We start from the raw sequence: 26,844 nt of genomic DNA on the forward strand, positions 1-26,844 counted from the left end.
AAAAAGAAATAAAAAATTATTTTTTTTACATGAATTTCTTGAGTATCAGGAGGATCATCAGAAATTGGAGGCTTGTCTTCTGGTAGGTCAACACTTGCTTTTAGTACATCAACTTCTATTTCATGATCTTCTTTTAAGTTCAACTCTACTTCCTGGTCAAGTCTATGTTCAGAGACCATAGGGCTTTCAGAGGTAACTGGTCCAGATCTTCCACCATCACCAGGGACTTCGGCCATGGCTGAAAAAAAAAAATGAGTAAATCTTCCATGGTTTAAGCTAAACAAAAGAGATATATACATAATTGGGGAAGCAAACAGAAGGGGAAAGGCTGCACTGCACTTAATGTTTCCTTGAACAACTGTCAAGTGTCAAAACGTTTCTAACATCTTCGAAGAGGAAAAGCCTAAGGGGATCTATACAATACTCCTCCTTCATCAGAATCCACTCACTCAGTTTAGACAATACATATTTGCTTTTCAAAAAGATAAAATATAAACAATAAAATATTAAAAACCTGTGCACACCTGTTGACCTAGCAAGGCCATGCTTGGGAATCTATGTGAAAGAAACACTGACACAGAACGTGCAAAGATGTAAAAAGAGTAATATTCACTGCAGAAATGAATTAGCAAAACAAACTCATCTCTGAAAAGCCAGTGTCTAACTGAGAGGAGACACTCCAAAAAAAAAAAAAAAGGAAGGAAGGAAGGAAAAAAATTCACTGGGGAAAAAAAAGTCAAATGAATTCCATACATCTGTTAATCTTCCCTGGAGCAAATTCAGACATTTGTGATTATTTTCTAATAACAATAAGCCAATCTTGGCTGTAAGTTATCACAAACACAGAATAAATATGGAAGTAACCCTGTGTAGATACCTGAAACCTAGAAGGTCAAAAAACAGGTACACAGTCTTGGGTGGGGACTGGTAATTTACTTTTTTCCTCTTTAAATATGTCCACAAAAACCATTCTAAGACTTCTACTGTTAGAACTACAGAGTGTTTTATAAGCAACCAACTGCTCTGATAGCTGACATGCTTCCTCAGAATTCTATTTTTAGCTAGGGAAACAACTGGAGAGGCATAACACATAATAGTTTGGACTGTTGTCCAGATTCTTTTGCCCTAAGAATAGAACACTCTTTAGACAAAACACTAAAGTGAAATGATTCTGAAGTCAAAATAATACATACATATATTGTTACCTGCTCTAATTGCAGAGGTACAGGTTTCAAGAGAGACCAGTTCTTCGTCTAAAACATGTTCTGTGGACTTCACGGTGAGTTCCCTTCAGGAACAGAAGCATATACTTCAGTATTTAAGAAGATCCCATCTGCTCTGACCTGCTTTAACCCTGCCCCAACTCTTACTTTTCCCTCTACTGATGAAAACCAAGGTTCAGAGAATATACAATGCAAGTTCATTCTGAATAATATTATATAATTTACAAGTGAATTTAGAAACAAGTAATGTTGTATTTGTTTTTCTTATTTTCTAATATTTTACTTTGTTGAAAACAATGGCATAACCTTAAACTACAAATAAAATGATTTTAAAATGCTGGTCAGTATCAATTACACGGATGTCAATTTTTAATTATCAGTGGCCATGTTCTTATAGTAAATTCATCAAATATTATGGACATTTCCCCTATATACTCAGTAGATTCAATATCTTAAGGCCAACTGGAAAAGTATGATAAATGACTCAGAATGGGAGACCAGTGTGACCTCTATTAATCTACTTGACAAAAGTTCTAGGAAGATATTGACAGTGGTCCCTTTGCATTCTGAGGTGGCCTTCCCCTGAAGCCAACTAAAGCATGCTGATTTTTTAAATGGGACAAATAAATTATAAAGTTCAAGAAAAAGTGTGCATTTGGAATATGCACACATTTATTTATAGGTATATTTGTAAGACTTATCTCAATCACAATGTTTACAGTAAGGATAACCAAGAACCAACAACAAAATAAGTTTACATTTAAAAAGGAATCAGCTCGCCAAGATGCTGAATATTTGCCTAGATTGTCACTGATGAATGCCAAGTTTCTGATCAAGTGACTGTTTTTTGATTTGTTGTTGCTGTAATCCACTGAACCATTATACTTTATACTTATTTTCATTAAAAAATTTAAAACCTTAGAATTAAACAACAATCTTGATGATCCTTTCATACTATTTTCTCCCTCCTTTTCCATGAAGGACTGCAGATACCACGATTTCACTCTCAGAAGTGAAGAATATGACTGAGTTCAATGTATGAGAGGTGACGATTATAATACTGACTTTTTTATGGGTGGTCTCAGAACTTACAGTGAAGCATTTACAGTTTCTTAAGTTGTCATGTTTTATGTGGGTTAATCTTAGTAAATTATATCCTTACAACTTTTTGATAATTGAAGCTGCAACTTTTTATTGTATTCTCTACAAAAGCATTCATTTCTCCAAAGTGCTGATATACAATGTGTCCAGTCTTGCAATGAGATAAGGAGTTTATGCCAGAAGGTCAATCAATTACCTCAATGATTAGTTCAGCTAACTTCCAAAAAGGCTACTGATAAGTATTTTAATACAAGCTGCTATCTTGTTGCAGACAGTGAAGTCTTCAGTAACTGGCATCAACTTTACTAGTACATACTTTAAGTAGCATTGTCCTATATCACCTAGTATACTGGCTGAATGTGTAAGTGCTAAATGAAACTGAAGAATTGGGAGCATAATAGTTCAAGCTATCACTGGAAAACAGTAACTTCTAACCTGAGTCTTGTAGCAACCAAATGGCAAGGATCAATACTGCCTCTGAACCAGCTCCCGTATGATCTGCCCTGGTGCTACGGATACATACCGGATTACTCTGAGACCACCGAAAACAGGAGAGCATTGAAGAATGCGTGACCATAAGCGAAACTTTTGTTTTGCAACAAAAATAATATTCTTTGGTGATCTAAAGAGTTCTGCCTCAATTTATCACGTCTCTATATGTTTAGGAAACATCTGGTATCATTTCATAATAACTACTAAATAACACTGAACTGTACAAATGAATTTCTTATATGACAGATTACAGTACCAAAATGGAAATGACAGAGACAAAGATCTAAATAAGAGCTAATCTATGCGTGGAACAAATACCAATATGTACTACTGTTTCACAGCTTCATTAAACTTTATCAATATTTGAAATTTTCTCTATAAACTTACTCTTCATGGACTGAAGGTACACAAAGAGAAGCTTCAACTCCTTGAATGGGGCTTAAGTGATTTAATTCCGAAAGTACACCCTCCACAACTAAGCCATTCTTTGTTTCTGCATCTTCTAAGGTGCCTGTAAATAATACAGTTAAGAACATATATATTTACTAAATGTTTAGCAATCACTGCCAGTCTTGGTTTATTACTTTTTAATAAGTTGTTGGGTCTGCTTTTTTGCATACTTTTAGTTTATTCCTTTGGCATCAGACTACCAGTTCCTTCTAATTCTCTGAGCCTAGGCCAAATCCCATCCCAACCCCCTCTCTCATCTATAACTAATACTTTTGGCTTAACGGGTTAGTAACTAGCTGAGCTAGTGTAAGATTCAAATCTAGCTGATTTCACTCTAAAGTCTGTGCTATATAATCCCCCCCACAAAACAAAAATGTCTATTTGAGACTGCCTCATCATTTTAGGACTAATCAATGAAAATACTATATTCATTGGAAGGACTGATGCTGAAGCTGAAGCTCCAATACTGTGGCCATCTGATGTGAAGAACTGACTCATCTGAAAAGACCTAGAAGCTGGGAAAGATTGAAAGTAGGAGAAGGGGATGATAAGAGGATGAGATGGATGGATGGCATTACTGACTCAGTGAGTTTGAGTATGGAGTAGCCTCCATGCTACTCAATACTGGCGTGCTGGAGGTCCATGGGGTTGCAAAGAGTCAGACATGACTGAACAACTGAACTGAGTGAAAGTACTGCCAATAACATCCTCATCAAACAATTGCCATTCAAATATTTTAGTGGAACACAGCACATCAAAAGAGTATGTGAACTTCTAAAGATATGCTATTTATAAAGACAGTCCTAAATTCTTAAGATTACGATTATACAGTGGAAGTGACAAATAGATTCAAAGCATTAGACCTGATAGGGTGCCCGAAGAACTATGGACGGAATTTCATGACACTGTACAGGAGGCAGGGATCAAGACCATCCCCAAGGAAAAGAAATGCAAAAAGGCAAAATGGCTGTCTGAGGAGGCCTTACAAATAGCTGTGAATAGAAGAGAAACAAAAGGCAAAGGAGAAAAGGAAAGGTATACCTATTTGAATGCAGAGTTCCAAAAAATAGCAAGGAGAGATAAAGACTTCCTCTGTGATTAATGCAAAGAAATAGAGGAAAACAACAGAATGGGAAAGATTAGAGAACTCTAAAATTAGAGATACCAAGGAAACATTTCATGCAAAGATGGGCTCAATAAAGGACAGAAATGGTATGGCTAACAGAAGTAGAAGATATCAAGAAGAGGTGGCAAGAATACACAGAAGAACTATAGAAAAATGATCTTCAAGACCCAGATAATCATGATGGTGTGATCACCAACCTAGAGCCAGACATCCTGGATGCAAAGTCAAGTGGGCCTTAGGAAGCATCACTATGAACAAAGCTAGTGAAGGTGATGGAATTCCAGTTGAGCTATTTCAAATCCTAAAAGATGATGCTGTGAAAGTGCTTCACTCAATATATCAGCAAATTTGGAAAACTCAGCAGTGGCCACAGGACTGGAAAAGGTCAGTTTTCATTCCAATCCCAAAGAAAGGCAATGCCAAAGAATGCTCAAACTACCACACAAATGCACTCATCTCACACGCTAGTAAAGTGATGCTCAAAATTCTCCAAGCCAAGCTTCAGTAGTATGTGAACTGTGAACTTCCAGATGTTCAAGTTGGATTTAGAAAAGGCAGAGGACCCAGAGATCAAATTGCCAACATCCACTGGACCATCGAAAAAGCAAGAGAGTTCCAGAAAAACATCTATTGCTGCTTTATTAACTATGCCAAAGCCTTTGACTGTGTGGACCACAACAAATTCTGGAAAATGAGATGGGAATACCAGACCACCTGACCTGACTCTTAAAAAAAATCTGTATGCAGGTCAGGAAGCATCAGTTAGAAGTGGACATGGAACAACAGACTGGTTCCAAATAGGAAAAGGAGTATGTCAAGGCTGTATATTGTCACCCTGCTTATTTAACTTACATGCAGAATACATCATGAGAAATGCTGGGCTGGATGAAGCATAAGATGGAATCAAGACTGCCGGGAGAAATATAAATAACCTCAGTTATGCAGATGACACCACCCTTATGGCAGAAAGTGAAGAAGAACTAAAGAGCCTCTTGATGAAAGTGAAAGAGGAGAGTGAAAAAGTTGGCTTAAAATTCAACATTCAGAAAACTAAGATCATGGCATCTGGTCCCATCACTTCATGGGAAATAGATGGGGAAACAGTGGAAACAGTGACAGACTTTATTTTGGGGGGCTCAAAAATGACTGCAGATGGTGACTGCAGCCATGAAATTAAAAGATGCTTGCTCCTTGGAAGAAAAGTTATGGCCAACTTAGATAGCATATTAAAAAACAGAGACATGCCTTTGCCAACAAAGATCCATCCAAGTCAAAGCTATGGTTTTTCCAGTTGTCATGTATGGATATGAGAGTTGGACTATAAAGAAAGTTGAGCACTGAAGAATTGATGCTTTTGAACTAAGGTGTTGGTGAAGACTCTTGAGAGTCCCTTGGAGTGCAAGGAGAGCCAACCAGTCAATCCTAAAGGAAATCAGTCCTGAATATTCATTGGAAGGACTGATCCTGAAGCTGAAACTCTAATACTCTGGCCACCTGATGCGAAGAATTGACTCATTTGAAAAGACCTTGATGCTGGGAAAGACTGAAGGCAGCAGGAGAAGGGGATAACAGAGGATGAAATGGCTGGATGGCATCACTGACTCAATGGACGTGAGTCTGAGTAGCCTCCGGGAGTTGGTGATGGACAGGGAGGCCTGGCGTGCCACAGTCCATGTGGTCACAAAGAGTGGGACACAACTGAGCAACTGACCTGAACTGAACTGTAATTCTTAGAGAAATTAATAATGTGTATATTTATTAAATAAAGACAACATTAACCCCAACTTCACCGGATTCACATTTTAAGAAACCTTAGTTCAGCCTAGGTAGAAAATATTTTCCCAAAGAAATCACTATGACACACATTTTTACACCAGTTTTACAGATTTAAAGATAGGAATTATCTTTAAATAAGCTTGTTAAATCTGTGCAGGAGTAAGAAAGATAAAAATAGACTAAGTTTTCTGATCCACCAATTCTAAGCAAAGTCTCTCCTCTTTCTTGTGTTCCACTGGTTCCTACTGTGTCTCCCAGCATAGCATTTATCAAACTGCATTGTACACACTTGTTTGACATAATCCACAATCCACTCCAGTAATCTTACCTGGACAGAGGAGCCTGGCAGGCTACAGTCCATGGGGTAGCAAAGAGTCAGGCATGACTGAGCAACTATCACTCACTCACTAGACTTTATATTACATGCAGGCAAGTGCCACGTCTACTTACTTTATCCTTAACATCTAGCACATTTTTATTATCTTCTACTTTATTTATCCTTAACACCTAACACACACAAAGCAGGACCCTGTCCGGTGCACAAGATTAGGGGCTCAAACATTTTTTGATAAATGAATATAAAGACAATAAATTCATGGGTCTTTGGACATTCATTTTCACTTTCTAGTGATTATTTTGGAGGTAGGGATGGAGAGTAGAATGAATTTCCTATTTTCTGAGCAGCTTTCTAGAAAGTTGAGGCTGCTGGATGGGTAAGTTAATCTAGTCTGTAAAGGTAGTAGTATTATTTCTCATAACTATAGGAAGACCTTAAGTCACACTGATATTTGACATTGCTTCCTTAATCATTACTGTTCTTTTCTAAATTTCATTTCCAAATGAAAATAGAACACACATTAAGTTCTCCTCTCCTCAAACCTCATACATACTTAGAATGAAAGTTTGTAAGTGGAAAGCATAAGATATGTGTACTATGGCTAGAACCCACTGTGCTATGATCATGTAATTATTTAACCCTGTTGCTTTTCTTATGGTAGAAAAACTTCTATTACAAATTTTACTGAAGGATATCAATGGCCATTTTGAATATCTGGGATGAGTCCTTACCCATATGTTTCTCTGGCTCTGGAGGAGTTACTCCTGGTTCAAATGTATCTTTATCACTGTTCTTCTCAGTCTGTTCAGTTAAATTAGTAATCAGTTCAGTGGAAGAGCTCACTGACTTAGAGGCTATCAAAATATCTTCAAAGTCTTCTGGTAATGGAGCATCCTGATACTCTAAGGTAGTCTGGTCTGATCTGGTGGAAGTATTGCTATTTTCTACGCTCACATCCAGTTTCTCCAAACTTTGTGAAGTTGTATCCTGTGGCCTGACATCCATTTCTTGATGGTCCTTTTCAGGACTATCCAGGGGGAAAGATGTTGTCTTATCTTTGTTCTTCAGCCATTCAGTTTCTGCTGGAGCTCCACATTTATGTAAAGATGCAGTAATAAATGTTTTTGTTTTGCTGTCATCTATAGTCTATTAAGTAAAGAGTTTGGAGAAAAAAAATTTTACTAGTAAAAATCAGTTAAGTCTAACTTATCCACCCCAATCATACCCACCCTTTCCCTGTTCTATTTACAAATTCTTTTCTCCATCAAAATTTACTTACTCTAAATCCATTCTCCTCAGACTGATGATTAAAAGTTAATTGTTAATGATTCTCTAATTGGTAATAGATCAGTACTTCCAAAAGACTAAAATACAGAATAGGCAAGATGCCCAATAACCACCAATGGGTTCCTATTAACCTATAGTGAAGCTCTGAAGACATACCCTCCCAAACAGACAACAAACTAGGAACTTACCAAGAGAAGTAGTACAATACAGGTTAAAAAACAAAGATATTACAAAACAAACAAACAAAACCAACCATGGATCTTAATTCCAGTCCCATTTCTTCCATCAAATAACTATGTGGTTATAGACAATTTAACTTGGTGCTTCTAGTCCTATTTTCTTCACCTGTAAATGATAGGTTTGGCTTAGCCAAGGACCTAAAGTTTCTCTCTGAACTAATGTTTTCTGATTTTATGACTATCTGCAAGACTGTATATAAAAATCTATAGTGATATCATTTACATTGATAGGAGCTTAATATATTCTTATTAAGAAGTCCTTTTGTTCCAACTATTATCAAACTTACTCCAGCAGTCCATTTCGTGGTAATGCCTTCTTCCATGAACGAAATTCTAGTTTCCTTGAGTCGTAAAGGAGGAGTAAGAGATCTTCCAGGCGACAGAGAGGGAGATGCTAAAGGTGTTGTTCGAAGACCAGACCTCAGGATGGATTGAGGAGTGAACTCAGCAAATCCAGAGGAAGTAACTGACATAGCCAAAGTCTTAGCTTTCTATGACACAGAGCAAATGCAATTCACCATTAGCATTTGTAAAAGACACTTACGTAAGGACAGACAAAGCCAAATGAGTGGCAATGGTGACTAAATTCTCATCTCTAATAAAAACATCAATAGTAAGAATTATTATAGATTACTGGAAAGAAAACATAAAATTCTACTCGGAGCTTTCTATTTATAACATAAATTTGCATAAAACATAAAATTGCATCTATAATCATTCTAAACCTTGATTATTCCCAGGTTTAAGTTCAACTTAAAAAATAAAGTGCTGATACAAGATAAATTATTTAACTACTGCTTAGAAAAATGTAGTAGGTGAAAGAGATGATACTGTGTGAACAGAACCTAGTTTAATTACGGCAAGCTAATCTAAATTAATAAGACTGATTTTAAGAATGTTTTAGAAAAATATAATTCCATTACATGAATCCAATAGTAACTGAATTACCTATGAGAATTCTGACGGTTTACTACAATGATTACAAATAATTAGCAGATGAACTAGTTAGCAAAAACAATTTCCTCACTTAACCTCTCCTCTAAAGGATTCGTAAACAAATTACTGGATCCTATTAGATTATTAAATTCCATTAGATCCACCATAAGAATATATTGATTTTTTTCCAGATTCTTTTTAGTAGCAAGTACAAAATTACTCCTTCATTTAATTTCATTTGAACTTAACAGCAGAGAACATAAAATGTGAGTGTTTTTTTATAGAAGAAAAAAGTGAGAAATACTATACTAGATATTAAATATTAGGAACTTAATCTTAGCAACCACCATTTCAATTTCTTTTAATAATTATTTTAGGAACAGCATTTATTGAAGTATCTTTTATCCAATTTGAAAAATAAGAATTCCTTGGCTTCACTTTAAATGCTGGATATCCAGAAAAAATTAAGGAAAAAGGAAATAAAAAGTTCCAGGACTTAATCCAGAATACTGGACAAGGAACTTGCAGACAACATATGTGAAAATGGCTTTCCAACAGGAAAGTAAAGTCCACTGTCACCTGTCATCACAAGTTTAGCTGTGGTTTCTCTGCTGGTAATTTATCTGAAAGGGTGAAGGAAAAAGCAATTTCCTACTGATTGTAGGAAAGAGTAACACTTTATGAGAAAGCATTTGATGAAAGAATAGCAAAATGGTATCATCAGGAAAAAAAAAAAACACAACATGAACATGAAAGCATTTTTCAAAGAAAAAAGGCTAATTTATAATACAGTAAGCATTTTGGAAACATATCCACAGAAAAAGGGAAAATAAAGGCTTAAAATCCCTATTACCCAGAGATGTCAATTATAAATAGTTTTACTTCTCTCTGCTATTTGTAAGGAACTACCTAGCTTCACTATGAGCACTAGATGCTAGATATGTAACATAATATTTACCTTAACAACAAGAGGAGTTTCAAGTAAATGTAATTCTGAAGCCCTGGAGGCATTCTGACGTGATCCTTTTAATTGTGAACTTACTGGCAATGAACCAGATGCCAGGGACCAAGGAGACCTTGTGGGGCTTTGCTGAATAAACTCCAAACACTCAGAAGGCTGGGGGACAGGCTGAACAACCAAATCCAGCAGCCTATAATCACAGTATACATATAAATAGAAAAATCCTGGTAACATATTTGAGTTATACTTAAGAAACAAAAATAATTAGTATCCCATTTAATTATGCAAACTTCTATACTCACTGGTAAATATGATAACCATATGAAAATATAAATCCAGACAAGTACATTATTGTCTGTAATGCCACCCTTAGTTTCAAAAATCAGAATTAATTCAGTAGTGAAAAAAGAGAATTCAAAAATCAGAACTAATTCATTCAGTAGTGAAAAAAGAGAATTATGAAACCTAGATAGCAATTTGATCATGCTCCTGCTGCTGCTGCTGCTGCTAAGTCGCTTCAGTCGTGTCCAACTCTGTGCGACCCCACAGACGGCAGCCCACCAGGCTCCTCTGTCCCTGGGATTCTCCAGGCAAGAACACTGGAGTGGGTTGCCATTTCCTCCTCCAATGAATGAAAGTGAAAAGTGAAAGTAAAGTCGCTCAGTAGTGTCTGGACTCTTCTCGACCCCGTGGGCTGCAGCCTACCAGGCTCCTCCATCCATGGGATTTTCCAGGCAAGCGTACTGGAGTGGGTTGCCATTTCCTTCTCGGATCATGCTCCCCACCCCCCAAAAGGGGGCCCTCCTCCCTCCCTTAACCAATATTTACTGAGCCCCTCTATGTGCAAAGCATTTATTTTCAAATGAAGACAAACTGTTAATGATTTAAGCGCTCAAGAAAACAAGCTAACGCTTCCCTAGCAAGCCATTCACTGAAATTCACTTTCATCAACATAGAAATTCCTTTCACCTACATGTAATGTATGTAATGAATACTGGTTTATTTACCTTTAAGGTTCTGATCCACTACACTTAGCAACCAAAGGAAATGTTAATTTTCTCAAATTAATGAGGTTAGTAGCAAAAGAGAATCCCAGGACTATACTCAAAGTTTTTTTTTCCTACAGTGTCCTGGACATTCTTATCAAATGATAAAAATGATCTCACTGATGACTTGTACTAAGTATGCATAGTCCAAACAGCTTAAAAACCTAATTTACAAATAAATAAACTTGAAGGTGAAATTTTCAGATTACAGTTTTTGTGGACCATTCATAAACATATGGTCACTCCTGTCCCAATTTCCTAATAGTTTATTTTATGGCTACATTCCTAGCAACAAAAACACTACCCCAAGATACCTATGTGTTTCAACTGAGAATAACCAGAAAAATATATCTGGTGCCCAGAAATAATAATTTCTTGCTGCTATGCCTTCTTTGCCATTCTATCTTTTAAGTTCAAGATTTTTGCTATAAGAGATGGCAGACCAACCAAAATCATAGGTAGGTGCTTCAAGACAACTTATACGGTAGGGAAATATTTACAGGAAGTATTTTCTTCCTCTAAATACAGCATCTTTGCATTTGTTATTCTGTACTAAGCACAGCTCTGAGATTTCTAGCAAACCAAGAATATTCAACCAGGTTGCTAGACATTTCTTTCTCTATCGTCTTCTAATTCTTCTTTCCTTCTCTACTTCATTTGCATTCAAATTATATATTTGTAATCTTTTGCTCACTTTTTTATTGAGCTATCTGAAATAGGTATTTTGTTAAATGCCTTGCATTGGGCTGAAATTTATGTTTAAGGTGCCTATTTAGGAAAGATTATTTCTCAAAAGCAAGGTCTGTGCAACAAGTGGTAAGCGTACTCAGTAAAAGCGAAATTCTTTTTTTTTTTTTTTTAAGCGAAATTCTTATACTAACAAGACTTGATGTGTTTAAGTTATACTTACAAAAGATATTAAGAAAAATTTTTTTGAATGTTTTCTGAAGAAAGTGTTAAATGTCACATTAGGTCTTTTATTTCCTCAACAACTTTTTGACCATGATCCAAGTAAGTAATGCATTTTAGATTATACACATATACAAAACATGAATTACATAAAACGGCATTTAGCCTTATTATATTCAGTGCCCATTGATATTATCCATACTAAACCACAATCCATTAAATTTTACTTACACCAACGCACACCCAATTTGAAAAATATAGAAGCAAGAGGTGGAATGATTTTTATAAAAGGTAAATATTCACACCTCAATCAGCTCTATTCCATATGCATTAACACTGGCTTTAAAGGATTCTCATAATAGTCCTTAGGTCATTAGTAGGCCTGAACACTTATTATCTCTCCCTTCTTGAATTTCAGACCTATGCAAGTACAAAGAAACTGAGAAAAAGTGACTTGTGGGGAAAATACCAAAACTATTGGTAAAAAAAGCCATGTCAGAAGCAACCTTCTCACCATCTCCTTATGGTAATAAAGGAAAAGAATCTCAATTTAATAAAATCTAACCCAAAAAAGGGAAAATCCTTTCATGATTTGAAAAGATGTCCATTATGTATACTACAAATGGGTTGCGCCCAATTGTTTTTAAGTTATTAACTTATTCTGAGTACCTTTATTCTTAGTATCATAACTATTTCCAAAAATTAGGTCATTTTGTCACAGATAAACTGTAAGAAGTCAAAATTTTTCAACAATTATGATCACATTATTAAAGAGAAAGAATCATTACATTAAGAGATAATTTTTGTACTCTGCTATTGGTGATTATGAACACTTCTCCACTCTCTAATGCTCTTAAATAAACAACCACAGTTCCAACTTGGATGCAAAATTTGAATTTAACTATTTACTTTTCTAATAACCATAGGATTAAAAACAAAAGTATTACTGTACTAAAGCCACTTAAGACATTTTAGTAGGCTCAGCTAAACAGGAGTAAGTTTTAAGAAGTCAACCAAGATTAGCTGGGAGTTACAAAAAAAAAACCTTCATTCATGGGTCTGAATCAGAGAGATTAAAGAAAACAAATTAATAATTTATTTTGCTTATGATTTTAATATAACAAAGTTTGCTTTTCTTTAACCAGTCTGAAATCATTAAGCCAAAATTCTAAGTAGATTATCAGCTGATGTAAAGTTCCTTAAAATTACTAAAAAAACTGCCCAAATTATTTTTTTTAAAGGAAGCATTAAAAACTCCTTCAAGAATTTAAAACAGTACTTATGAAGACTTTAAAGATAATTTTAAAATTATAGTGTAATTATTAAGTATCATCTCACACTGGTCAGACTATCATCAAGAAGTCTTCAAATAATAAAAGCTAAAGAGGGTATGGAGAACAGGGAACCCTCTTACACTGCTAGTGGGAATGTAAATTGGTATAGTCACCATGGAAAACAGTATGGAGCTTCCTTAAAAAATATATAATGGACATATATATATATATATAATGGAATTAAGTCAAAAAAAGGAATGAAATATTGCTATTTGTAAGCAACATGGATGAACCTAGGGAATACCATTACTAAGTGAAGTAACTGAACTTAAGACAAACATCTTACCAGTGTAATTCTTGTCTAACACTGCCTTTTAAAAATGATTAAATAAATTCTTACCTAGAAATTCTTTGTGATGCCTTTGTAACTGGTGTTCCAACAAATGCCTCAGGCAGCTCTGGATCTGGGAGAGAATATGCTACAGGAGATGGTTCCTCTACTTTAGGACTACAGAGAAAATAAAAACTTAACTTTTGATTATGTATCACAAAGAAGACTAAATTATCAATACAAACACTCTAAGAAGGTGAGGTTAGATGGGAAGGGGGCTTTCTTTTTTTTACCATGTATATTTCTGCTTATTTACAATAACAATGAACATAACCGATTTCGAATTTAAGAATAAAGAATGTTCTTCTTGCAAGAAAAGTAGACAACACAAAACACTTTTCCTATATACACTAATAAGCGCTAATGCTGGATTGTATATGAATGCAGCTGACAACCCAGGGAAGATAAGCAAGTAGCATGATTGTAAAAGGTGGAAGAAAAACATACCTATTGTAGACAGAGATGTTATTTTCAGGTTCATTACTTGCCCAGATCTCTCCAATTTTAGATAACACATTATTGATGAAAGTAGATCTTGTTAACACAGTCCCGGTTACAGCCTGTTTTGGAACTGCTGATAATGGTTTTGGTCTAGAAACTGTGAAACAAAAAAGGTAGTATTTAATTTCATTTCTAACACCAGGATTTTAAAGTAGACTGATATGGCAAAGTGATTGGAGAAAACAAAACATGAGTAGTTAAAATTATATTTGGTTTAGCAATGTCTGTGCGGAAATTTAAGTTTTGGCTTTTAGGAGATGGTGAAATAATTATTCTACATGTTTTCTAAAAGTTAGTAGTCTTCCATTTCTCCAAAAAAGAAATACAGATGGCTAACAAACACATGAAAAGATGCTCAACATCACTCATTATCAGAGAAATGCAAATAAAAGCCACAATGAGGCACCACTACACACCAGTCAGAATGGCTGCTATCCAAAAGTCTACAAGCAATAAATGCTGGAGAGAGAGTGGAGAAAAGGGAACCCTCTTACACTGTTGGTGGGAATGCAATCTAGTACAGCCACTATGGAGAACAGTGTGGAGATTCCTTAAAAAACTGGAAATAGAACTGCCATATGACCCAGCAATCCCACTCCTGGGCACACACACCAAGGAAACCAGATCTGAAAGAGACACGTGTACCCCGAATGTTCATCGCAGCACTGTTTATAATAGCCAGGTCATGGAAGCAACCTAGATGCCCATCAGCAGACGAATGGATAAGGAAGCTGTGGTACATATACACAATGGAATATTACTCAGCCATTAAAAAGAATTCATTTGAATCAGTTCTAATGAGATGGATGAAACTGGAGCCCATTATACAGAGTGAAGTAAGCCAGAAAGAAAAACACCAATACAGTATACTAACGCATATATATGGAATTTAGAAAGATGGTAACAATAACCCTATATTCAGGACAGAAAAAGAGACACAGATGCATAGAACAGACTTTTGCACTCTGTGGGAGAAGGCGAGGGTGGGATGATCTGAGAGAACAGCATTGAAACATGTATATTATCAAGGGTGAAACAGATCGCCAGCCCTGGTTGGATACATGAGACAAGTGCTCAGGGCTGGTGCACTGGGAAGACCCAGAGGGATGGGATGGGGAGGGAGGTGGGAGGGGGGATCAGGATGGGGAACATATGTAAATCCATGGCTGATTCATGTCAATGTATGGCAAAAACCACTACAATACTGTAATTAGCCTCCAACTAATAAAAAATAAATGAAATAAATAAATAAATAAAAGTTAGTAGGCTTCAAATGAAATCAAGAGTTCTGTCACTCTGTACTAAATAAACTAGAAAGTTTAAAGTTCCAAGGAATCTTTTGATTTCTTGGGGTAGAACCACCAGTAAAAAAACAAACAAATAAAACCACAAAGCATCACGGTGATGAATCAAAGCAAAATTGAGCTAAACAGAAGATAACAAAGGTTTCAGAAGATAATCATTCAGTATCTTTTCTAGCACAATATTTTAGGACATTTTTCAATGAAATCTTACCTTCTCGAAAAACTGATGAGGCTGACAGATGGTAAGGCTTTGCTCGCTCAATGGCTAATTTTCGCTGGACTCTAGGAAGAATTTTCCCATATTGGTCTATTATAGAATTTCGAGTCACTGATCTCTCTCTCAAACGAGGATCACGATCATTCTATAGAATATAACATAACTGGTAAAAATTTAATCTTCAAAAATGTCAGGCGCTATGTCTATTATTTACTATTTAAAATATAATTATGAATACACAAGAATACCTTCCTCCTTTCTACATACCCATTCTTGCAAACCAAAGACATCATACACACAACCTAACTGCTTCATCAATTCTTACCCATCAATAAATTCCAAGTCTCTCCTTCCCAGCCTTGATTATTCACAACTAATAAAAGCAATGATTTTCATTTACTAAGCAACATGTTCCATCACACACACCTCTGTGCATCCTCACAAAAGATACTGTCATTTTACAATTAAGGAAACCAAGGTTCAGAGTGTGTTCCAAACACACAGAGCCAATGAACAATTAGTCCAACCCCTAAAGTCCACGCTTTTTGCACTATTTATTTCCTACTGTTGTCCTCTACCAATTGCTATTTTCCCTGAGTGCGTAAAGTAGTTAGTCTGGCAAGACTGTGGGCAGATACCTAAACAGAAATGGCACATATAAAAAGAACTGGATAAGTAACAACACCCTGTTTGTCAATTCTGCTACAGAAAGTGAGGATTTTCTAAATTCAAGACTATACAAAGCTCTTATATAATGAAGTCATCTGTTTTCCCTATTTTCTTGTCCCCCCCATAATAAAACAAGTTCAACTGTACCATAAGATTAATCTTCAGAGTCTGGTTCAGCTTCAAGGCAGGAATATAATTGGCACGCTGCAAATGGTGAACTAAAAGGAATTCATGATTCTGAACACTTGCGCTGGACTGTAAAAATCTCACCAAACACTCCTAGAAAGAACAAAATAGATTTGTAAGCTACTAACTTATCCTGAATTTCTGGATGTAAGTTTACACTGACAAATCATTACCTGCTCAGTGTCTGTGAACGGCAGCTTCAGTAAATCCTCCATTAAGCCCATCTCCTGACAGGCTTCATATGTGTGCTTGAGCAGCTCCTCTATATTCAACCTATTAGAATGCTGTCGCAGTAAAGTCCAGGCCTCCACCATGCACCTGAAATCAATATTTATCAAAGTTTAGTTTTAGAAAAGCTATTTAAAATGTTCAAAACAAGACATCCACCTGAAGAATCCCAAAGATACTTTGTGCGTGCATCTAAGTCATGTCCTACTCTTTGCAACCAAAATGGACTGTAGCCTGCAAGGCTCCTCCATCTGTGGGATTTCCCAGGCAAGAACATTGGAGTGAGCTGCCATTTTCTCCCCCAGGGGATCTTCCTGACCCAAGGATCAAACTCGTGTCTCCTGCACTGGCAGGTGAGTTCTTTAGCAGTGAGCCATCTGGGAAGCCCCAAAAGATACTATGTACATATTATTTAAAAGTACTTTAAAATTTTATTGAATACTAATCACTGTGAAGTAGTAAAGAAAATAAGGCATCTTTAAATACTTTATTTCATCATAAAATGTTGACTATTTCATGTAATTTATCGACTATTCCACCAAAAATAAAAAGCAGAATTGTTGTTTGGCTAGAGAATGGTTTTCAGTGTATGAGTTGTCTACTCGTGTGATCATGTGGGTGGGAGCTGCAGCTCACTGTCGATGCCCATCATTAGAGAATCACACTGCATATACTTAGCTTAGGAAAAGATCAAAATTCAAAGTATGGTTACTACTTCATTTATGCATACTGCTTTGTACCATTTTAAAGTTGAAAAAATTATAAGTTCAGGCATCGGAAGTCAGGAACCATCTGAAAAGAGTTCAAGAAGACAAAAATCTAATGTGATCTGGACAGAACTGAAATATTCAAGTGAGGTTCTTAAGAAAGTTGACAGTGAGCATAAGATGAGTAGAAAAGAAAATGAGCAAAGACGCAGAGACAGAAACAGCATGCTGTATTTACGGGAAAGTAGAGGACCTAGCTTAGTGAATCTTAGTAAGAAGATTCTGGCTTATCTACAGCAAGATCTGATGGGAGAACTTAGGTCAAATCAGTTTTAGAAACAAGTGGGGCTGCTGAAACATCCTTCTGTAGGCAATAGGTCATTAAATGAAGCAATGTATCTCATGATACACTGATAAGTAAAAATAAGCTTAAAACAACATGAATAATAAGAATTTCTAAAAATTAACCAATAAACAAAGCCTATAAATCTTTATGTATTTACATAAATAACAAAATGTCTTGAAAGACACACACTAAGATTAACAATGATTAGTTTCACATGTAAAATTTTTGGAAGGGCTGATAAGTGTCAAGGCAGAAGCAGGAGTAGAATAAAAAATGGCAAGTAGATAGGAATGATTTTCTAAAAAAAAGTCATCATTCCTAATTTTAAGTGAATAGATTAATTTTGATTTTAATAGTCCAGTGGCTAAGACTCTGCATTTCCTGTGCAGGAGGCCCAGGTTCCATTCCTGGCCAGGGAAGTAGATCCCACATGCCACAACTAAGACCAGGCACAGCACCCCCTACCAAAAGCTTTAACTATAGCTTTTATTGAAATAATCACAAAAATTGAAACAACAACTTGTAAATAAATAACTGACATGCATAAAAAATGCAGAATACATGAACAAAGTTACAGCAATTACTATTCATAATGAAAATGCATCTGAGGAAATTTTAGCAGCACTGTCCCAAACTTTCTGTAGATACAAAGTTTCTTGGGGAAGCAAATCCCACTGTTGGCAGTTCAGGACCCTAAAATTTTTATTGTTTGACTAGAATATTTTACATATTCTACAAAACTCATAAAAAACAAAAGTGCAAATAAGTAAAACATTTAGGGGTATTACCTAAAAATCTACATCTGAAATTGCCTTGCACTCCTTTTTCTACCAGGACAGGCATGACAGTGTGGTTGTTATAACCTGAGTATCTAAGAGAGAGTTTTTTTCCCTAAATCAAAAATCTGGGAGTGTTAAAAATGAGCACACCATTTCTATAGAAAGAAAAGTAGATAATAAAGATGAATGAACATCTAATCATTAATTTTAATATAAAGAAATAGATGAAGTGGGTATAATAAAATCTTGTATCTGTTAAATCTGATGTAGGATGGGTGTATAGAATTTTCATAGTACTATAGTACTATTTTACTTTTTCATAATCTGGAATCTTCTTACAAAATGCTTGAACCAAAATAAATTTCAGCTGTATCAAAAACTTAAATGATAAAACAAAAATCACAAAATAGTAACAGAAACAGTGAGAGGATTAAATAATATTGAAATAGAAGAGACAAAAAGTCATAAAACATAGGCAATTCTAACTTCATAAAATAGCTCTTTATGAAAAAAAGAAGTCTCACTATTATTATATTGAGACTAATCACATAACCATTTTCACCAATCAACTGGATAAATATCTATCTAAAGGGTATAACACAAAGTGCGACATACATGGAAGGCAATATGCCATTATCAAAATTAAAACTGCAAATATCCTTTCACCCAGTTGGAGAAGGAAATGGCAACCCACTCCAGTATTCTTGCCTGGAGAATTCCCTGGACGGAGGAGCCTGGTGAGCTACAGTCCATGGGGTCACAAGGAGTTGGACACAACTGAGGGACTAACGCTTACACTTTTCACCCAGTAATTCTACTCCCAGGATTTTACAAAATAAATTTGCACTTGTGTAAAATGGGTGGTTACTCATACACAGCAGTGTTTGAAATGGCATAAGACTAAAACCACTCAGTTTCTCTAAGCGAAGGGAGTTAAACAAATACTGGTACATCCACATAATGAAATATCATGAATTAAAATAAGGAAGCTCTTTATGTACTATCAGGAAATGAATTCCAAACTAAATTACTTTTAAAAATATACTGCAGATGGATGACAGCATGTATTTTTTAAAGCAGGGGAGGGGTGGCACGACATACATGTGCATTTGTTCAGTATGTCCCAGAATGTCTTAGGGAAGATACACTAGAGATTATTAACACTGTTTGGGTACTGTGAGGAAGCTTAGGAGGCTGGGAATTTACTGTGTATCCTTTTGTAATTTTAGAAAAAAGCATGTAAATATCTTATTATTCAAAAAACAAAAAGAACCATATTCTTGCCCCTCTTCTCCCAGACTATATACATATAGGCTTCCCTGGTGACTCAGATGGTAGATAATCTGCCTAGAATGTGGGAGACCTGGGTTCAATCCCTGGATTGGGAAGATCACCTGGCGAAGCAGACAGACACCCACTCCTGTTTTCTGGCCTGGAGAATTCCATGGACAGAGGAGCCTGACAGGCTACAGTCCATGCGGTCGCACATATATAAAATATTATATATATGCTATACATAATGTGTGTGTATGTATATATATATATAACCACACACACACACACACACACACACACACATATACTTATTTGGCTGCATTAGGTCTTAGTTACAGCACACAGGATCTTCACTGTGTCATGTGAGATATTCACAGCTCACAGATTCTCTAGTTGCTGCCCAAGGGGTTAGTTGCTCTGATGCATGTGCGATCTTTACTCCCCTACCAAGGATCAAACCCATGTCCCCTGCACTACAAGGCAGATTTTTTTAACCACTGGAACATCAGAGAAGTCCCTGGATATGTTTCAAGTTTTCCACTTTAAAGTATGATATCCACTCCCAGTGAGCAGATATACTAATAAGATTAATTTATTTATGACTTATCAAAAACTAATCTAATAACAGTAAGCATACCTGAAAGAAAGCAAAAGACAAATGATAGTATATTTCTCTCAGTTTCTCCCACAGCAGGAGAAGGCATAGTTACCTTCAACTTCAAGAAACTGATGCTCCATTTTGGGCCAACACTTAAACATAAATTTTAAAACAAGTAACTCTCATATGCCCACTACTCTCCTGCTCCCCATGGCAGGAAGGCATGATGCCAACAAAAGCAGTAAGAAAATCACTTCAATTGATAAAAGGCTAAAACTAGCATGCTAACAGTAAAGTTAAGAAATGTATGGGGGTTCTTGGCAACACAGCAAGAAGACAGCCTTAGAAACACTCCTGTGACAGGCTCTAAAAATGACAGATCAAATATAAACAGTCTTTTGAAATGGATCATGGAGATCACAATGAAAAAAATAATTCAGAAATGTAAACAAGCAACTACTAATTCCCAGTCATTAGTGTAAAAGTTAAAATATTAGGAAAAGATGAATCATAAATAACAGAAAGTTGTTGTAGCTATATTAACAATTACTCGTGATGAAGGTTATTCTACAATAAGAGGTTAAAGTCATTAAAAAATACCAATTTTAAACTCTTATGTACCTAATACTGTATTCAAAATACAAAAAGTTAGCAGTATTACAAGGAATAGACACATACGTACTATAGGAGGCAACATGCAAACGTTTCTTTTTCATTTTTCTTCGTTTATTTTTTGGGTGCGCTGCAAGGCATGCAGGATCTTAGTTTCCCAATCAGGGATCGAAGCTCACTCCCTGTCATGGAAGTGAGGAGTCTTAACCACTAAACCACCGAGAAATCCAGCAAATCTTCCTTCAGTCACATGAGTTCAGTCGCTCAGTCATGTCCGACTCTTTGCGACCCCATGGACAGCAGCACCCATTCCCAGAGCTTGCTCAAACTCATGTCCATTGAGTCAGTAATGCCATCTAACCATCTAGTCCTCTGTTGTCCACTTCTTCTCCTGCCTTCAATCTTTCCCAGCATCAAGGTCTCTTCCAATGAGTCAGTTCTTTGCATCAGATGGCCAAAGTATTGGAGTTTGAGTTTCAGCATCAGTCCTTCCAATGAGTATTCTGGACTGATTTCCTTTTAGGATAGACTGGTTGGATCTCCCTGCAATCCAAGGGACCTTCAAATCTTCTCTAATACCATAGTTCAAAAGCATCAATTCCTCGGCGCTCAGATTTCTTTATAGTCTAATGCTCACATTCATACATGACTACTGGAAAAACCATAGCTTTGACTAGACGGACCTTTGTTGGCAAAGTAATGCCTTTGCTTTGTAATATGGGGTCTAGGTTGGTCATAACTTTTCTTCCAAAGAGCAAGCATCTTTTTCCACCATGGTGCAGTCACCATCTGCAGTGACTTTGGAGCCCCCCAAAATAAAGTCTACCACTATTTTCATTGTTTCCTCATCTATTTGCCATGAAGTGATGGGATCGGATGCCATGATCTTAGTTTTCTCAATGTTGAGTTTTAAGCCAACTTTCCCACTCTCCTCTTTCACCAAGAGGCTCTTCAGTTCTTCACTTTCTGCCATAAGGGTGGTGTCATCTGCATATCTGAGGTTATTGATATTTCTTCAGGCAATCCTGATTCCAGCTTGCGCCTCATCCAGCCCAGCATTTCTCATGATGTATTCCGCATATAAGTTAAACAAGCAGGGTGACAATATACAGCCTTGACGTACTCCTTTTCCTATTTGGAACCAGCCTGTTGTTCCATGTCCAGGTCTAACTGTTGCTTCCTGACCGGCATAAAATTTCTCAAGAGGCAGGTCAGGTGGTTTGGTATTCCCATCTCTTTCAGAATTTTCCACAGTTTATTGTGATCCACAAAGTCAAAGGCTTTGGCATAGTCAATAAAGCAGAAATTGATGTTTTTCTGGAACTCTCACTTTTTCGATGATCCAGAGGATGTTGGCAATTTGATGTCTGATTCCTCTGCCTTTTCTAAAACCAGCTTGAACACCTGGAAGTTCACAGTTCACGTATTGCTGAAGCCTGGCTTGGAAAATTTTGAGCATTACTTTGCTAGCATGTGAAATGAGTGCAATTTTGCAGTTGTTTGAGCATTCTTTGGCATTTCCACGAAAACTAACCTTTTCCAGTCCTGTGGCCACTGCTGAGTGTTCCAAATTTGCTGGCATATTGAGTGCAGCACTTTCACAGAATCATCTTTTAGGATTTGAAATAGCTCAACTGGAGTTCCATCATCTCCACTAGCTTTGTTTGTAGTGATGCTTCCTAAGGCCCACTTGACTTCACATTCCAGGATATCTGGCTCTAGGTGAGTGATCACACCATCGTGATTAAGTGGGTCATGAAGATCTTTTTTGTACAGTTCTTCTGTGTATTCTTGCCACCTCTTCTTAATATCTTCTGCTTCTGTTAGGTCCATACTGTTTCTGTCCTTTATTGAGCCCATCTTTGCATGAAATGCTCCCTTGGTATCTCTAGTTTTCTTGAAGAGATCTCTAGTCTTTCCCATTCCATTGTTTTCCTCTATTTCTTTGCACTGATCACTGAGAAAGGCTTTCTTATCTCTCCTGGCTATTCTTTGGAACTCTGCATTCAAATGAGCATATCTTTCCTTTTCTCCTTTGCTTTTGGCTTCTCTTCTCTTCACAGCATTTGTAAGGCCTCCTCAGACAGCCATTTTGCTTTTTTGCATTTCTTTTTCTTGGGGATGGTCTTGCTCCCTATCTTCTGTACAATGTCACAAACCTCCGTCCATAGTTCATCAGGCACTCTGTCTATCAGATCTAGTCCCTTAAATCTATTTGTCACTTCTACTGTATAATAATAAGGGATTTGATTTAGGTCATACCTGAATGATCTAGTGGTTTTCCCCCCTTTGTTCAATATAAGTCTGAATTTGGCAATAAGGAGTTCATGATCTGAGCCACAGTCGGCTCCCGGTCTTGGTTTTGCTGACTGTATAGAGCTTCTCCATCTTTGGCTGCAAAGAATATAATCAATCTGATTTTGGTGTTGGCCATCTGATGTCCATGTGTAGATCACATTATGCAGTCACAATGCAATTAAAAGAGAAAAGAATTTTTTAAACCCGTATTTGTACATTAAAGGTTCTAAACAATTAATAAGAAAATTAAAAAATCATAATGAAAATTTAAAATACTTAAGGAAAAAATAAAAGAAATTGTGGGATGATGCCAAAGTAATATGCAGAACATTCAGATTTATATTTTTATGTTAGTAAAGATAAAAGGTTGAAAATGAGAAACCAACTTGAGTTAAAAAGTAGAGCAGAATGAAACCCACAGAAAGTGGAAAGAATAAAGATAATGATTACACCTAAACAAAAAGGTTTTCCAGTTCTATTGTACTTCTATTTTACTAAGACCGAATACGTGATGTTAAGGGCTGAAAATCAAAACTGTTACTTTGAGGCTATCGTGTACTGTGCATCACGATTACTTTTAGGTAAACCTATTTGCCGTAACTGTGATGGTATGTCCATAAAGGAAGCTCATATAACTTAAAAGCTACCAGCAGAAAGGTTTCACAGAAAGAGAAATATAGTCTTAATAAAGAAGAGGTGGTAGAGGATATAGGCAGGCGTTAGGCCAGAAAGTTAAACAAATGATACAACGATGGTTAATTCAAGAAGGCTCCATCTAGCAGCCTTTACTGGGCCTTCCCTGGCGGCTCAGACCAGAAAGAATCCTCCTGCAATGCGGGAGACTGAGGTTTGATCCGTGGGTTGGGAAGATCCCCTGGAGAAGGGAAAGGCTACCCACTCCAGTACTCTTGCCTGGAGAGCCCTTCAGGCTCCTTCCATGGACAGAGGAGCCTGCCGGGCTACAGTCCATGAGGTTGCAAAGAGTCAGACACAACTGAGCAACTTTCACTTTCACCATCATTTACTAATGATTTACTACTTGCAACTGTAATAGTGCTCATGCCATTTAACTAAACCTCAAAATGTTGCAAAGCAGTCATTATTAACCCAGGAGGAAACCTGGGCTCAGAAAGGACAATTTAACTGCTTCTGATCATATTTCAGAATGTAGCAGAGTTCCGGTATAAATTCAGATCTATCTGAGTCTAAAGACTGTCAACTGTTACAATCAGTAATTATTCCAATACTGTCATTTTAAAATGTAGATTAATTAATAAACAGTATCATTATTAATATAAATTCACACAACAGCTAGAAAACCAAACAATACCTCAGTAATTATTTTAAACATTTATTGAATTTGAAAACATGCTATCTCACAAATGGCATTCTGAGTGGTCCTGTTTTAACTTTTGCACTTACTGTAAAGGACACTTAATGATGCTATTTTTCTGGAGACTAGATAACTGAGCCTTTACTGTACTCGAGAAATACAATTTTGAAACTACATTATATAAAGGCTGCATTATTGTAAACATTATCAAGTACTAGAACTCCTTAACCCATTTATCAAACATTTATGTTCTTTAGCTTCTTTAACTTTTTGTTCTTATATTCATTCCTGATTTATTCAGCTGAGCCAAATACTTTTGCTAACCAAAATTATTTCAACAAATATTTTAGCAGTTCATTACTTTTGAGGACAATGTAAGTTTCAATGTCTAACAAGTCTATTATTAAATTGTAGATCTGTCTGAAATGTAAAGATTCAATCCTCTCTCCTCAGAGCTGTAATTCATAAATGACAATCTGGGGTGAATAAAGTGGCCAATTTTTAAATATATAAAGACAATATAAAATGACTCAACCAATAAGATTCAACAAAAAACCAGTATGAATTAAATAAAAATAGTTACAATCTAAGAAATTCCAGTCCCAAACAAGTTTCCCAACTACCTAGGTATCAAGAAAACCCAATAACCAGACCACTGTATTTCCAATCATGCCATTTAATCTTCAGTTAGTATATACATGACAAATATAAGTATTATAGCAACTGGGTATTGCTGTAATGCAACAACAAAATTAAAGAACTGCAACACCCAAGCAAGACTAACAAAAATATCAAGAGTACCATCACTGGAATATACCGTCAAAGAATATAATTTATCAACTAGCATAAACTTCATTCTTTCTCTATTTCTGGCTGCTCCTCAGCATAATCAAACCTCAACTGTCCACGCAGAAAACTGTCAATACTGCCAGGTAGAAAGCGACATAATTTTTAAACCTCAGTCTGTTTCCCCTTTTACTCATTACTTCTTTTATTCATCTTATTCTAGGTAAAAGGTGCATTACATTCTTCTCAATGATGAAAGATGAAGAATACTGTGCAATGCAACCAAATTAAAATATATATTACTCTATTTCATCAGTTCCATTTTATTAATACATGGCCAAGAGTTCGACTGTACTTTCAAAATAGGTACTTACCTATTAAAAAGCAAAACAGTGAGGTGAAGGATAACATCTCTACCACTGGACATTGTTGGCTTCATTGTCTGAATATATCTGAGGGCTTGTCTGTGCTCACCCTGACTCATGAAGGCTTCAATAATCTTTGAATGTTGCCATGACACAGGTTTTGCGGTAGCTGGGTGAAACAGAAGATCCAAACCACTCTGCAAAAATGACAGTAAAAATTGGTAAATTAAACATAATGCTTTGCACACTGAAAAAAAAAAGGGCAATATACTAAACCTATGCAAATTAAAATAAAACCAGTTTAAATATATCTGAAAATATCTACTTTAATCTACTGTATATTTTATTTTAAGTAAAAGTCTTATCAAAAGCCTCATACTTTTGAGATCTTGTCAAGTGAGTATATAAAATCTTTCCATCATCAATTTCATAAATCAATGTCAAATTCTGGCTTCTCTGGTTCACCCAACACACCAAATATATCTGTAACATAAAAATCACTATATTTGCACTACTGGTAATTGTTTGTATGTTTCCTTCTTTAGACAATAAGGTTCTTGGGGTTCTAAACTATTTTATCTTTGTATATTCTTATTGCCTGAAATGGTGCTTGATAAAGGTACTGATTAAACTCAATCCTTAAAATACCTCTGGAGGTAGACTGTGTCATATCTTTAATATTAAATGTATTTTTCCTAAAATTCTAATAGTTTACAAAAGCTTAACATTCTAAATGAACTATACAGACTTACCTCATAGTCATTATGATCTATTAGCCAAAACCCTTGAATAAGTTTAACCTGGCCCCAAGAAATGGCAAAGGCAGTTGGAAATGATTCAATGGAAGTATCCGTTTTGTTTGGAAAGGAATACATAATATCAAGTAGCAAATAAATAGTCTTTAAAAAAAAAGAGGATTAAGGACAATAAACAAAAAGGAAAACTCCTACATGTATATCTGCAATAGGTAACAATAGAAGATATCAGAAAAAAAGGCTTAAGACAGTTTTATTAAATGTGGGTACAGCCAACCCCACAACCAACTTCATTCATTCTCTATTAAGTACCACCACAAAGGTACTTTGTCTCCTG

General features: G+C 36.0%; 1 protein-coding gene across 9 annotated transcripts in view; it reads right to left on the bottom strand.

Moving 5' to 3' along the window:
- AHCTF1 (AT-hook containing transcription factor 1) overlaps nucleotides 1–26,844 on the bottom strand; it is an 86,091-nt gene that overhangs the window by 11,969 nt on the left and 47,278 nt on the right. For 7 of the 9 annotated variants that reach the window (XM_070474413.1, XM_070474412.1, XM_070474414.1 and 4 more), the window contains 14 exons: nucleotides 26,505–26,651; nucleotides 25,762–25,949; nucleotides 23,233–23,364; nucleotides 16,599–16,743; nucleotides 16,387–16,518; nucleotides 15,565–15,715; nucleotides 13,996–14,146; nucleotides 13,558–13,665; nucleotides 9,926–10,118; nucleotides 8,319–8,522; nucleotides 7,237–7,651; nucleotides 3,204–3,327; nucleotides 1,206–1,288; nucleotides 30–238 (listed from right to left, as the gene is read on the bottom strand). In XM_070474413.1, the coding sequence (XP_070330514.1) occupies nucleotides 30–238; nucleotides 1,206–1,288; nucleotides 3,204–3,327; nucleotides 7,237–7,651; nucleotides 8,319–8,522; nucleotides 9,926–10,118; nucleotides 13,558–13,665; nucleotides 13,996–14,146; nucleotides 15,565–15,715; nucleotides 16,387–16,518; nucleotides 16,599–16,743; nucleotides 23,233–23,364; nucleotides 25,762–25,949; nucleotides 26,505–26,651 (2,382 nt within the window). The remainder of the gene's footprint in view (nucleotides 1–29; nucleotides 239–1,205; nucleotides 1,289–3,203; nucleotides 3,328–7,236; nucleotides 7,652–8,318; nucleotides 8,523–9,925; nucleotides 10,119–13,557; nucleotides 13,666–13,995; nucleotides 14,147–15,564; nucleotides 15,716–16,386; nucleotides 16,519–16,598; nucleotides 16,744–23,232; nucleotides 23,365–25,761; nucleotides 25,950–26,504; nucleotides 26,652–26,844) is intronic. The other 2 variants (XM_070474417.1, XM_020915276.2) reach the window with 1 other exon arrangement.

The sequence above is a fragment of the Odocoileus virginianus genome, chromosome 11, assembly GCF_023699985.2.
Source record: "Odocoileus virginianus isolate 20LAN1187 ecotype Illinois chromosome 11, Ovbor_1.2, whole genome shotgun sequence".
In the NCBI taxonomy this organism is placed as follows: Eukaryota; Metazoa; Chordata; class Mammalia; order Artiodactyla; family Cervidae; genus Odocoileus; species Odocoileus virginianus.